This window comes from Ziziphus jujuba, chromosome 3, assembly GCF_031755915.1.
Source record: "Ziziphus jujuba cultivar Dongzao chromosome 3, ASM3175591v1".
NCBI classification, from domain to species: Eukaryota; Viridiplantae; Streptophyta; class Magnoliopsida; order Rosales; family Rhamnaceae; genus Ziziphus; species Ziziphus jujuba.
Genome location: NC_083381.1, coordinates 34,262,298 through 34,275,241, shown reverse-complemented (window position 1 = coordinate 34,275,241; position 12,944 = coordinate 34,262,298). Strand labels below are relative to the sequence as shown.

The window sequence follows — 12,944 nt, the reverse complement described above, 5'->3', positions numbered from 1 at the left end:
ATAGATAATTCATAAAAAAAAAATCTAGAAAAAAAGTCAAGAGATGGATGGTGGAAAAGCTCAATGGTGTAATATATATGTGTATATATATATATATATATATAATCAGACTTATATATATATATATTCCTGAATGTGTAATTTATAATAAAAATTGTCTTCATCAATTATTGAATCACATTTGAAGAATTTAAAGGATAAAATTCAAAAATATATTTTATAATTTATTGATTATTATATATTCAATTTTTTCTAAATAGGATTTTAATATCTTATCAACATCCTGTTTAATATAATTTTTGTTTCTGTTTATGCTTCTAATATATTTTTTTTGAGAAAATACTATTTACTTGTCTTATTTAAAAGTCATTTTCTGGAAACTTAAATTAATTTAGAAAATTGTTTGAATATTTTCAAAAACAGCTTTTAAATGGGAAAAACTATTTTGATATTTTTAATTTTTAAAATTTAATAATTAATAAATATAATTTTAAATTTTAGTTTTTAATGTAATCCAAAAATGAAAAATTAATGTTGTTATTAAATATATGATTTAAACATAATATATGTATATTTATATATATTTAAAAAAATAAATTATTGCATTGCATAAATATATAAATTAGGCAAATTTATATTATATATATATATTTATTTATTTATTTATATGAAATTTCTTTAAAAAATGCATTCAGATATAACTTGTAATAAAAATTAATAAATTAATAAAATATATAATATAAAAATTAATGTAAGATTTTCAGATTTTTTAATTGTAAAAAAAGCCTTTTATTTGAAATTACTTTTATTAATTTTGATGTTTCCAATTTTAACATGCCACTTTATACATTTTAAATATAATCTAATGATGAATTATATATATATATATATATATATATATGAAACATTAAAAAGTTGGTTTCCACAGAAGGATCTCGCCGAAGTAAACCACAAGCAGCCATCTTCCAATCTCGCTCTCCACTCTCAACACCTTCCCTCAAGGGAGTCGCTGCTCCTTAGCTCCTGGAAATTGCTCGTCTTCCATTTCCGACCTCCTTCCACAGCTCCCCCAATCTTCTCTTTCCTCCTGGGTGGCTCGTGGTTCTCTCTCTCTCTCTCTCTCTCTCTTCTCACATTCCGCCCTTTTAATTTTCTTGCCCACCCCATCAATCTTTTTTCGTTCAGGTATCAAGTTTATCTCATTTATCCGCTTTTTGTCTTTGATTTTGGGGAATTGTTTTGTATTTTTTTTTTCTTTCTGTGTTAGGGTTTAGTTTTTGAGTTAGTTGTTTTTTATTGGTCCAGTGCGTTCGTTTCTTAATTAATTTTCCTTGAAAGAATCTATAGGATACAGTAGCAACTTTTTCACACTCACACCGACTCAATTCCTCCTTTACGATAATTATTTTATTGTTTCTTCTGAACCCATGTTATTTGCCTGTTGCCTATGGACTGGACGAGGAAGTTACTTTTGTAAAACTAATATGGTGATTTAGTAAATCCTTATTATTGTCGTATAAGAAGAATAAGATACATAAGGCTGGTTTTTTGTGCGGTGATCATGGATAACTTTAGAGGTTTTCTGGAAGATAATTGGAGACCGATGGCCGATTGATTAAGATGGATAAATTTGAATTTTTAGAATATGTATGAGGTAATAATAGGGAGAAAAGGATCATATTTGGGAACAAAATTAATGGTTTTGAAGATTGATAATGGTTTGTGATGGTGTGATTTTGGAGGAGAAGTTTTGTATTTGTTTAAAATTTATTGTTTTTGTAATGTGGCATGCGGACCTTGATGACTGGGAACCCTAATTCATTTACTGGTTAGATCAAGTCCTTGGTATAGGTTGCATTTTGGATGAAAATGTTGTCAGTTTGAGTAGGAAAGTTTGGTCCTTTTGGTCTTCGTTGTATGCAATGTGAATGTATGCTGATTTGGCACTGCTTTCTGTGTTGTTTTTTCCAATTGTGGGTCATCTTTAATGATAAGAAAGCTAATGCTTCTACCAAGAGAGAAAGGGGGGATGCTATTGATGTGTTTCATGTCAATTCACATTTATTTGACTTTTTGGGATTTATCTTGCTAAGCCTTAGAAGACTCAAACTCTCTTTCCTCAGATGATAGTTTAACTACTGTCTACTCTATATAGTTTGGTTGGTTAGAGTAATGTTTTGAAGAAGATAGAAACTTCAATGTTGGAGCTTAATTTTTCTTTTTTGTTGATCTTTTCACTGGTTCCCACTGAACCTTTATTTCACTATTGTAGGTTGTTTAATTGTGAGCGTTTTCATCATTTACTGAATAAATGAAACTTTCAAGTTTCAAGTTTTGAAGAGTTAACTTCTTGCCTTTTCCTCTTTCTACTTGGCAAAAAACATGGGGCCCACTGTGAATAAGTGAAAGCTAGGAAAATGTGACTTTAAATTGTTAATCTGTCCATTTAATTTGTTTCAGATTGATTAATAATTAAACTTTTTGTTTGTTTCTGAATTTAGTCTTAATTTTGGACTTGATGGCATCAAAGTTGCGTCAGTTGCAATCCAAGGCTTGTCAAGCATCACAAGTCATGACCAAGCACGCATCTGCTTACTATAAGCAGTTGTTGGAGGAGAACAAGCAGCATGTTCAGGAGCCAGCTACAATTGAGAAATGCAACCTCCTTGCGAAGCAATTGTTTTACACTCGTCTTGCTAGGTTAAGACTCTGTTTTTGGATGTCTTAGCATTGGCTTTGTTTTAACTTTGCTTGGCTCTGGTAGGAATTCTAGAGACCGTTACAGAGTTTATATACTCCTTTACTAAATGCTATAAGCCCCTTTACTGCAAGTTGCTTTTATGTGAACTCTCCTTTTATCTAATATTTAGTAACATTTGGAAGTCTTATATCTTTCTTGCCTGACTTGTGGGTGGGTTTCCATATAGGATTAAATTTACTTGCTTAGTGATTGGTCTTCTGTATGTGTTGCTTTTTTGCATTAACTGCCATGCTTATTCTTGTGGTTTGGTACTGTTTTTGTAAGCATTCGCATATATTAGTCTGGTATTCTCTTTGTCATCATAGGCATAGACACATATGCTGGTCATTTACTCTCTTTTACTATTTTTTTTATCTTTCAAATGGGAGAAAAGCAAGGCATGGGTTTACATTAGAAGGGATCCTGTATATTTTAGTTGTTTTATCTTAGCTAAACCGGTTGAGTTGTTGCTATTTGAAATTTTACATGATTTAAACTTCCTTCAAAGGCAATTGCAAAAGCATCAAAGTTTTAATATTTATTTGAGTAAAATATAAAGATAAAATTATCATTTTCTGATGCTTTTGTCTTTTGTATGTGGCGTTGGTTACCTGATACATTAAGGTGAACATTGTTTGTGTACAATCTTACTGAGTTTTGCCAATCCTTTGGATAATGTGTGTATAGTATCTATAAATAATCAGACCCCCTTCCAATTCCCCAACCTAGAAAAAACGATGCTTCTTACTAGCAATCTAGTGGGATATCATAGAAAATTGAATACGCATATGCAATACAGCTTCCAACACACTGTGTAATCAATTGCAATCATAGTATGAGCAATCTTCATATGGTGACTTTTTTTCCCCATGCAATATTCCAAATTAACCTATATGGCTGCAAGTGGAAATTGGCTATTCCAAATCAACCTATGTGGCTTCACTGTTTGATTCGGTTGACTTATTTTTCACCATGCAGTATCCCTGGTCGATACGAATCATTCTGGAAGGAAGTGGATTATGTGAAGCAGATATGGAAGAACAGGCAAGAGTTGAAGGTGGAAGATGCTGGAATAGCTGCTTTGTTTGGGTTGGAGTGCTTTGCCTGGTTTTGTGCCGGTGAGATCGTGGGAAGGGGATTTACTTTCACTGGTTATTATGTGTGAGAAAACAAGCAATTTGGTGAAATTTGTTCTTCAGGGATTGCATGTGTAAAAACCCCTCTTGTCATATTTGCATAGTATGAACTGCTGGATGTATACATGCTATGAATTTTATTTTTGTTTATTCCTGAAAAATTTTTGTAGCTGAGGAATAATCCATGTGATTGGAGACTGACTTGGACATGTTGTCTTTGTTATGTGTTGGAAGCCACTGCTGACACATCCAATGGCTGATAATAGTGCACACTTTGTTGCCTTCCATCTATTTCATCTTCAACTTGCTTCATTGCTAAATTTCCAAACTGATTATGATAATTTTCCAGATTTTAGATTTTCCAAATTACATGGATATTCTTTTATTTTTTTTTCTATATAATATAAAATAAATTGAATTCTTCATATTTTCAAAATTTTCATACACAAGGTGGATTATAGACGATAGTGCAAAATGTTGTAATTTAGTTCAGTGAATTTGTTGCTAATGCAACATAGTAAAATTGTAACAAATGTGTAAAAATTAAATAAATAAATAAATAAAGATTATGGCATTGCGTGCATATATAATATGAGAGAGCTTGTAATATCTGTTTGTACAGATACATGTGTATATATAGATACTTCCATTAAATAACTTACCATCCCGTATGCAAAAAAGAGCTGAAGTTATGAAGATTAGGGTAGGAGTTTTGACAAGGAGAAACAAATTCGGCTATGGTAAAACAGAGAATATTGGTATCATAAAATTGAGGGGTGACATTGACAGTATCTGGTTCATGAGATGGAGAGGAATTATTTAGGGTTATCAACATCAGGAGGGGTAATTGGAGGGATACTCCAATTTCTTTGATTTTGTTGAATTGGAGGAATTTTTACTCTATATATATATATACATATATATATTTTTTGAAAATAGGTTTTTACCGTATTTAATGATGCATCATCCTATTTTCTATCCATAAAGTAATGTTGCCCGTTAACGGTTAAGGGGTGGAGGTGGGGGAAACAATAAATGGTGAGGCATCCGGCTCAGTTTATAAAGAAAATCAATAAATTTGTTCTTCTGGGAAGTGGAGAGAATTTTTTATTTTTTTATTTTTCTCCCTAAGATAATAATAGTTTCGTGAGAGGATATAATAGATCTTGGTCCATGGCACTAGGAACTTATGATATAGAAAACAAATTATTTATAAGAAGAAAGCACTACGTGATACTAAAGAGGATGAGAAGTCCTGGAAAACAGTAAATGAAACTAAACTAAAATTCTACTACATAATCCGAAGAAAATGGAATATCCTTAGACTGTTTAGATGCGGACTGCTTTAGATGTGGACTCCCATGAAGAAGCCCGAAACTTTGATATAACCCCATAAAATTCACACATCTTAACTCTTATCTTCCAATATCTTACCTTTTTCTTAAATCATATTGTAAAAAACGAAGCTAGCATTGCGAAAATCCAAAGAACATTTTCTCTTTTGCTGCCCTTAAAAGTTTTAAATTTTCCGTTAGTTAAGAGGTGAACAAAATTAAGGAAATAATCATCAAAGCCCATTTTGCCTCAGCAGTAAACAGACCATGGCCATAATTTAGCAGCCAATGAAGGAATATGCGACCCATGGACTAGCTGGCTTTCCTTGCACACTGGGCACTAGGAAGCATAAGGTCTTTTTTTATGTAAAATGTAATAGGGTGCCCTTTGGAACGTGATTGGTTTTTTTTGTTGTTGTTGTTGTTGTTATTGTTGTAAATTTGCTTCTGTCAAGTGTTGGAATGTACCTTTAAATTGTATTAGGTGATGTGTCACATATTCTGAAGACAAAAACTGCAGCAGTCATAAGGTTCCCTACTTCACAAAGTGGCTTGATGGCCAAACCACTCCCAAGGTGAATAGTTTCCTAGGGTCTTTTCTTCAAGTTTAAAGTTATTTAGAATGTTTAATAAACTATAATTACTGTTAACTATATCTTATATGAGCAAATCATATATAATTAAATAAAAAATAAAAACTTATTATGTTACCAAATGATACTTTAGCATATTATGCAAAAAGATCCAAACAAACACTTGAAGTTGGTAGACAGGCTTGGACAGTAGGCCCCTAAGGAGAAAATTTAAGTGGGATTTGCAAGAAATTCTTTTTGAGGGATCTAATTTGCGCGAGCATTATAGCCCATTAGCTGTATCCAATTTAAGAATTATTAGGATTTGGGTAAATTATACTTGGGTATTTTGAGTTTTGTGGTTGTGCTATTTAATCCTAAACTTTTGATTTGTCCAAATGAGGTTTTAAAATTTTTAAATTGTTGCAAATTAGTCAATGTCTACTGATGATGATGATGTTAAAATTAAGGATAAATTTAGAGTAATTAAATTTTTTTATCAAAATTTTGGTATTCAAGATTTGGTAATTTTTAAATATTTTATTTACCTATATATATAAGACAATATCAATTTAACATTATTAAAAACCAACAATTGATTATCAAAATTTGGATAAAAAATTTTAAAAATAAAAAATATTTTTAAAAATTTTGAAAAAAATATATTTGCTATTTTTTAATTTTTTATTTGTGGATTTTTTATTTGAAAAATTGTATCCATTTTTTTTCATTTAAATTAAAATACTTAAAATTATAATTAAATATTTTTAGACAAAAACTTAGACACAAAAATAAAAATTAAAATAAAATTAGAATTTTGGTTTAATAAAAATAATTTTATTAGATGAAAAATTTGGACCATCAATTAAAAAATAAAAATATTTTTTTAAGAAAAATAAAGTTTTTTTAAAAAATTTTTGAAAAAATATATTAGTTATTTTTTTCCCTCGTATATTCATGTTTTTTTATTTGGAAAATTGTATCCACTCCTTTTTTATATAAATTAAAGCACATACAATTATAATTAAATATTTTTGGACCTACAATTAGATTGAAAAATTAAAGCTAAAATGAAATTGGAATTTTCGATCTACTAAAACTAATTTCATCATACCAAAAATTAAAAGTAATTAGACCAAAATACCAAAATAAAAATTTGACCAAAAATTTAAAAAATATATATATATTTTTAAAATATATTTTTATTAAAAAAAAATTGAAAATTAGACCATTCTATAAACCAAAATAGAGGCCAAAAATGGAAAATTTGATTAGAATAGACCAAAATGGAAAACTTTTTAAAAATGAAAAAATGGCCTCCATTTTATTTTATTCGGTATAATTTTTAGTCTGACTTTTCTTTTTCAATTTTGAATAGCTTATTTGTTGGTCAAATGGAAATTTTTTTCGAAAATGGAAAATATTCCTTAATTCATTTACATATTGATATTTTGATCTATAATTCATCTGGTCAATTTTTTTTTTTAAATGGAAAAATTAAAGAATTTTGGTCTATAATATGAAAAATAACAAATATATTTTTTCAAAAAATTATTTTTTATTTCTGAAAAATAAATTATGGTAAAAATTGGAAAAAAAAAATTATTTTATTTTTTTAATTTTTGGTCAAATTCTTTTTTGTTTGGGCATAAAAAAATTATTTTAAATTTTTGGTCTAATAAAATTACTTTTATTAGATCAAAAGTTCCAAGTTTATTTTAATTTTTTGGTCTAATTTTAGGTAAATATTTGATTATGATTGTGAGTATTTTAATTTAGATAAAAAAAGAATTGATACAATTTTTCAAATAAAAACTATAAATATAAAATGGAAAAATAACAAATGTATTTTTTTGCAAATTTTTTTATATTTGAAAAATAATTATAACACCATGTTGATGTCAACACTTCAGTTTTAACCCCATATTAAAAATTGGACCAGTTTGCGATGAATTTGAAACTTCAAAATCTAATTCGTATAAATTAAAAGGTCAAAGTCGAAATCGTACAATTTTAAAACTTAAAAGGTACCAAAGTGCAATATACCTTAAGGATTTCTAGCTTTTCTAGGGTAAAGCTTGAGGTTAAACTTTAGAAGTGGAGAAATTATAGGTTTTAATCTTGAAATATATCATGTCAATGTGTAATTCGGTGATAATATGCCTTGCTAATAATCTCCACCTAGGGTAAAGCTTTAACAAATAGTTTTTGTACAAAGAAGTAACCTTGTCATTTGATATGTAATATTAGGATATTGGTACTATTGCACCCCTAAACTATATCATTAGTAGCATTTTACTCCTTAAATTATTTTTTTGGCATTTTGCAACTAGATCATACCAAAGTTTTGCACAGTTGTTCTTCTTTACAAGTTCCATTAAAATGCTAGACAAAACCAGCACATGCTACGCGTATTAGCTTTACACGGGCATTTCTTGGCCTTTTTCCCTTCACTCCATTAGGGCATTTAGTCACCCACTTCTTCATCCCAAGCACAAGCATGAACCTCGGCAACCCCTTTGTCCATAATAGACAAACTGAAAAACCTATTCAATGCCTAATTAACCGCATCACTTAGACATTGATACACTGTTTTGCTTCTCTAATATGGCTTGGATTAGGAGATTCAAGTGCTTGTTCAACTCTAGATTGATGGCTCGAAGATGGTTTTCTCTTAGCAAAGAGGGTAGGATTCTTCAGTGGCTTTGTGAAGATGGATGAGGCAGAGAATGATGATTGACCAGTTTGTAGTTGGTCTTGTGTAATAATTCTTGCAAACCTATATCTTAGGAAATGAAAACATTCATCCACGAACAAAAAGTTAACAACAAGAGAGCAACTCTGACTGTTTAGGTACAAAATCCTATGGGCATATCCATATCTCAGGAAATGAAACATAGATTAATACCAAATACAGTGGAGGAAGGGGTGTATTTAATTTGAAATTTAATGTATTTAAAAGGAGTTATAGATTTTAAAAAATTTAATGAATTGCAAATTTCATAGATTTCATATATAAATTGTAAGAATCCAATGAAACTTTTAGAATCAAGGTTGGATTTCACATTGATATTTTTATTCACAATTTTACTTCTAAACTCCGTTCAAATCTATTAAAATCTATCATTTTTTTAAAATCCTGTCAAGTTTATAACTTTTTGAATACATCTAGATTTTAAAAGAATTCTACTAACTCCTAATTGAATACAACTGGATTTTAATAGACTTTTATAATATCTATTATAATTTGAATTGAATACCCTAATTTTGTATGACCTCTTTTAAAATCTGAATTGAATATTTTTAGACTTGAAAATTCTTTTAAAATTCTTCAAACTCTAAATTGGATACATCTAGAGCTTAATTGCTCAAAGATGAAAACCCTTCATAATGAAGGTTGTTCTTTTTCTTCTTTGTGTGTTTCACGAGCATTTTCAATTAGTCCAATTCAGTTTCAATCTTTGTCTTACCCACCTGATACAATCCAATCCAACCCCTCAAATCTCCTCCCTTTCTCTCTCTATCTCCTCTCGCTTTCTCTTCTGCTCTATAGTTCCATTGATGCCAATCAACTATGACTTGTCATAGATCCTCTCCCAACAACAATGGACCTTTATTTAGACTCCTCCAAATTTCCACATAAAAAATGCGTGTCATGCCTTTATCCCTGCACTGGGAAGCCCACAAGACACAGCTAAGTACTTAATGGCATTCTTTGTGGGGACATGTCATTCCCTCTTTGAGTGAAGGGTAAAAAGATGAGAAATGCCACGCAAGGATCATGTGCCAAGCATGTGTTGGTAATTGATGCAGCTGAGAAAACCAGTTATACATGTTGCATAACTCTTTCATTTTTTTTTTTCTGTCTATATCTTATAACTAATAAGCAAAAACGCATTGTTTTGTTTCCTTTTTATTTTCTTGCTGATGTGGCTTTACTTCTTTTATTTTACTCACCCTGCATGGTGGAAAAAGGAATATAAGGATTAGCCTACTGAATGTAATGGGGAAGAGACCTTTATTTGGAAATATTGAACTTAAGTTTTTTTTTTTCTCTCTTCTGTTACTGTTCAAAAGAATAAGGAATTGCATCAGAGCAATTCTGGATAGGTTGAAGACCTGAGAATTGTTCTTTGGTGATTCCACTTTGACTCTCTATGTCAATTGGTATCAGAGCCACCGGAATCCTCTCGAAATGCTCATGGCCAATTCCGGCGAAAGCTCGCATTGAAATTTTGACGAAGAAAATCAATCGATAATTCTTCTATCTGCTATTGCCAAACTAGACCAAAATTTTGATGTTCCCTTAAATGAGATCCGGTAGCTTTGTTCCGTGCTTAGCTCCACTTTGGTGCAGAACAATGGAACTGCTACTTCTCATCTTCCTGACCATTTCGGTGACAGATCCACAACAAATCCAGTTCAACAAACACCTGCTCAATTGGTAAATCTTCCATATTCGAACCTTTAAGTCTTTCCACCACCTCAATTCCCACGAGTCCAGTGATGACATTTTCATAATGTGCAACCCCGCGCACCTCTTCCACTAGATTTAGACTCGGAGGATGAACTAGAAGCCATGGCACTGGGTCGCGGTACTCAACCCACAACTGGCAGGTATGTCTGAGATCAAAATACTTCCAATTACCGTATTAAGGTAGACATACCAAATTTTGATGGGTCTCTAAACATTGAGGACTTCGTTGATTGGTTGCAGACTATTGAATCTTTCTTTGAGTGTATGTTGATACCTGAGGAAAAATAGGTCTGATTGGTAGCTTATAAATTCCATGGAGGTGATAGAAGGAAACAAGGGAAGGGTCTGATTCAGTCTTGGTCTTGATTACGTCGAATGTTGCAGGCCAGATTCCTTCCTGCTGATTTTGAGCAAATACTTTATCAACAATACCATCATTGCCACCAAGGTACCCGTTCCATTAGTGAGTATACTGAAGAATTTTATAGACTGAGTGCTTGGGTGAATTTGAATGAGAATGAGGGACAACTTGTTGCTAGATATGTGGCCGGATTAATTACTCCAATTCAGGAGAGGTTGGAACTTAGTCCTATTTAGAGTCTTAATGAAGCTGTTAACTTGGCTTTCAAGGTTGAGAAACAACTAGAAAGAGCAGCCATTAAGACCCCAGCTAAATGGAAGCCACAAAATGACTTTTACCCATCCAAATCTAAGCCCCAGTCCTCTCAACTACCTCACCATAAGAATACACCCATTGAAAAGTCTATGAAACTAGTTGGTAAACCTCAACAGCCATCCAACAGGGCCTCTAATCCTTATGCCTGACCTTATCCTTTGAAATGCTTCAAATGTGGCCAGCAAGGCCATAAATCTAATGAGTGTCCACTCCGAAAACAAACAACCTAGTGGAAAATCAAGAGGATTCAAAGGAAGAATTTTCCACAATGGGAGATGAAACCGAATTGGTAGATGAGGACCAAGGAGAACCAGTAGTTTGCATCATACAAAAATTTTTGTTTTCTCCCAAACATCTGACAGAGCCTCAAGGCCATGCTATTTTCAAAACTAAATGTACTATCAACAAAAAAGTGTGTGAGGTGATCATAGACAGTGGGAGTAGTGAGAATATAGTGTCCAAATCCCTGGTTAAAGCCTTGAAACTTCCCACCATGAACCACCCAAATCCTTACAAAGTTGATTGGATTGAAAAGGGGATTGAAACTAAAGTTACTGAGCTGTGTAAAGTCCATTTCAGCATAGGGAAGCATTATGTTGATGAAGTTGTTTGTGATGTCATGGAGATGGATGCATGCCACATCCTCTTAGGTCAGTCGTGGCAATGGATAATTTCGTGATACATGATGGCCGAAAAAATACTCATTCCTTTTATTGAAAAGGAAAAAAAATTGTTCTACTCCCTTCCAAGCTGAAAAATGATCCTAAATTCTTGCCCACACAAGGACTCCCACCAGCTCAACTTTCGGATAAGGGTCCTATACTTTTAAAAAAATTTTAGAAGCATTTTGAGTTACAAACAAAGCAGTCACAACTTTGTTTGGGTATTGTTGCCTCGGTTCAAGCCACAACAGGTCCTCAAATTCCTCAACCAATTCAGCAACTCCTTAATGATTTTGCCTCAATCTGTCCAAATGAATTACCCGACTCCCTACCTCCCATGAGAGATATTCATCATGCCATTGACTTATTGCCAAGAGCAAGACTTTCCAATCTTCCTCACTACTGTATGATGCCAAAGGAAGCTCACATTTTACAGTAAATGGTTGAAGACTTGCTAAAAAAGAATCTCATCCGAAGGAGTCTTAGTCCATGTGTAGTACCTACCCTTATTGTTCCAAAGAAAAATGGTGAATGGAGAATGCGTATTGATAGCCGAGCCATTAACAAAATCATTACCAAGTACCAATTTTCCATTCCCCGCTTAGAAGACATGCTAGACAAGTTGAGTGGGGCTCAAGTATTCTCCAAGTTAGACCTCTGCAGTGGGTATCATCAAATACATATCCGACTCGGAAATAAGTGGAAGACTGCATTCAAGACTCCTTCGGGTCTCTATGAGTGGCGAGTTATGCCTTTCGGTTTGTGTAACGCACCAAGCACCTTTATGTGCTTAATGACTCAGATTTTGTAACCTCTCATTGGACATTGCGTGGTGGTATACTTCAATCACATCCTTGTTTACAACCATTCTGATGAAGTCCACATTGAACATGTAAAGCAAGTTTTCCATATTCTCAAGGATCACCAGCTGTATCTCAACCTCCAAAAGTGTTCTTTTATGAGTACAGAGGTTTTCTTCTTAGGATTTATAGTGAGCAAACATGGCATCAAGGCTGACCCATCCAAAGTGGCTGCAATTAGTGACTGGAAAACCCCAACAATAGCAACTGAAGTTCAAAGCTTCCACGGACTCACCACCTTCGATAGGCACTTTGTTAGGAATTTTAGTTCTATTTCCGGACCTCCAACAGGTTGTCGAAAGAAAGGAAAACTCCAATGGGGCTCTATCCAATAGTAAAGCTTCAAAACTTTGAAGAAACATCTTACCGAAGCACCTATGTTAGCACTTCCAAATTTTGATAAGGTCTTCGAAGTCGAAACGGATGCATCTTCCACAAGAATTGGAGCTGTTCTTATGTAAGAACAACGGGCTATTGAGTTTTTCAG

At 32.4% G+C, this 12,944-nt stretch overlaps 1 protein-coding gene across 1 annotated transcript; it reads left to right on the top strand.

Annotated features, from left to right (window-relative positions):
- The first annotated feature begins 904 nt into the window (after positions 1–904).
- On the top strand, positions 905–4,165 carry LOC107409225 (uncharacterized). Its single transcript, XM_048478378.2, has 3 exons — positions 905–1,185; positions 2,502–2,700; positions 3,719–4,165. Exons 2-3 carry the CDS (start codon positions 2,519–2,521, stop codon positions 3,903–3,905), a joined length of 369 nt encoding a protein of 122 aa, XP_048334335.2. The 5' UTR covers positions 905–1,185; positions 2,502–2,518; the 3' UTR covers positions 3,906–4,165.
- Positions 4,166–12,944: the final 8,779 nt, after the last annotated feature.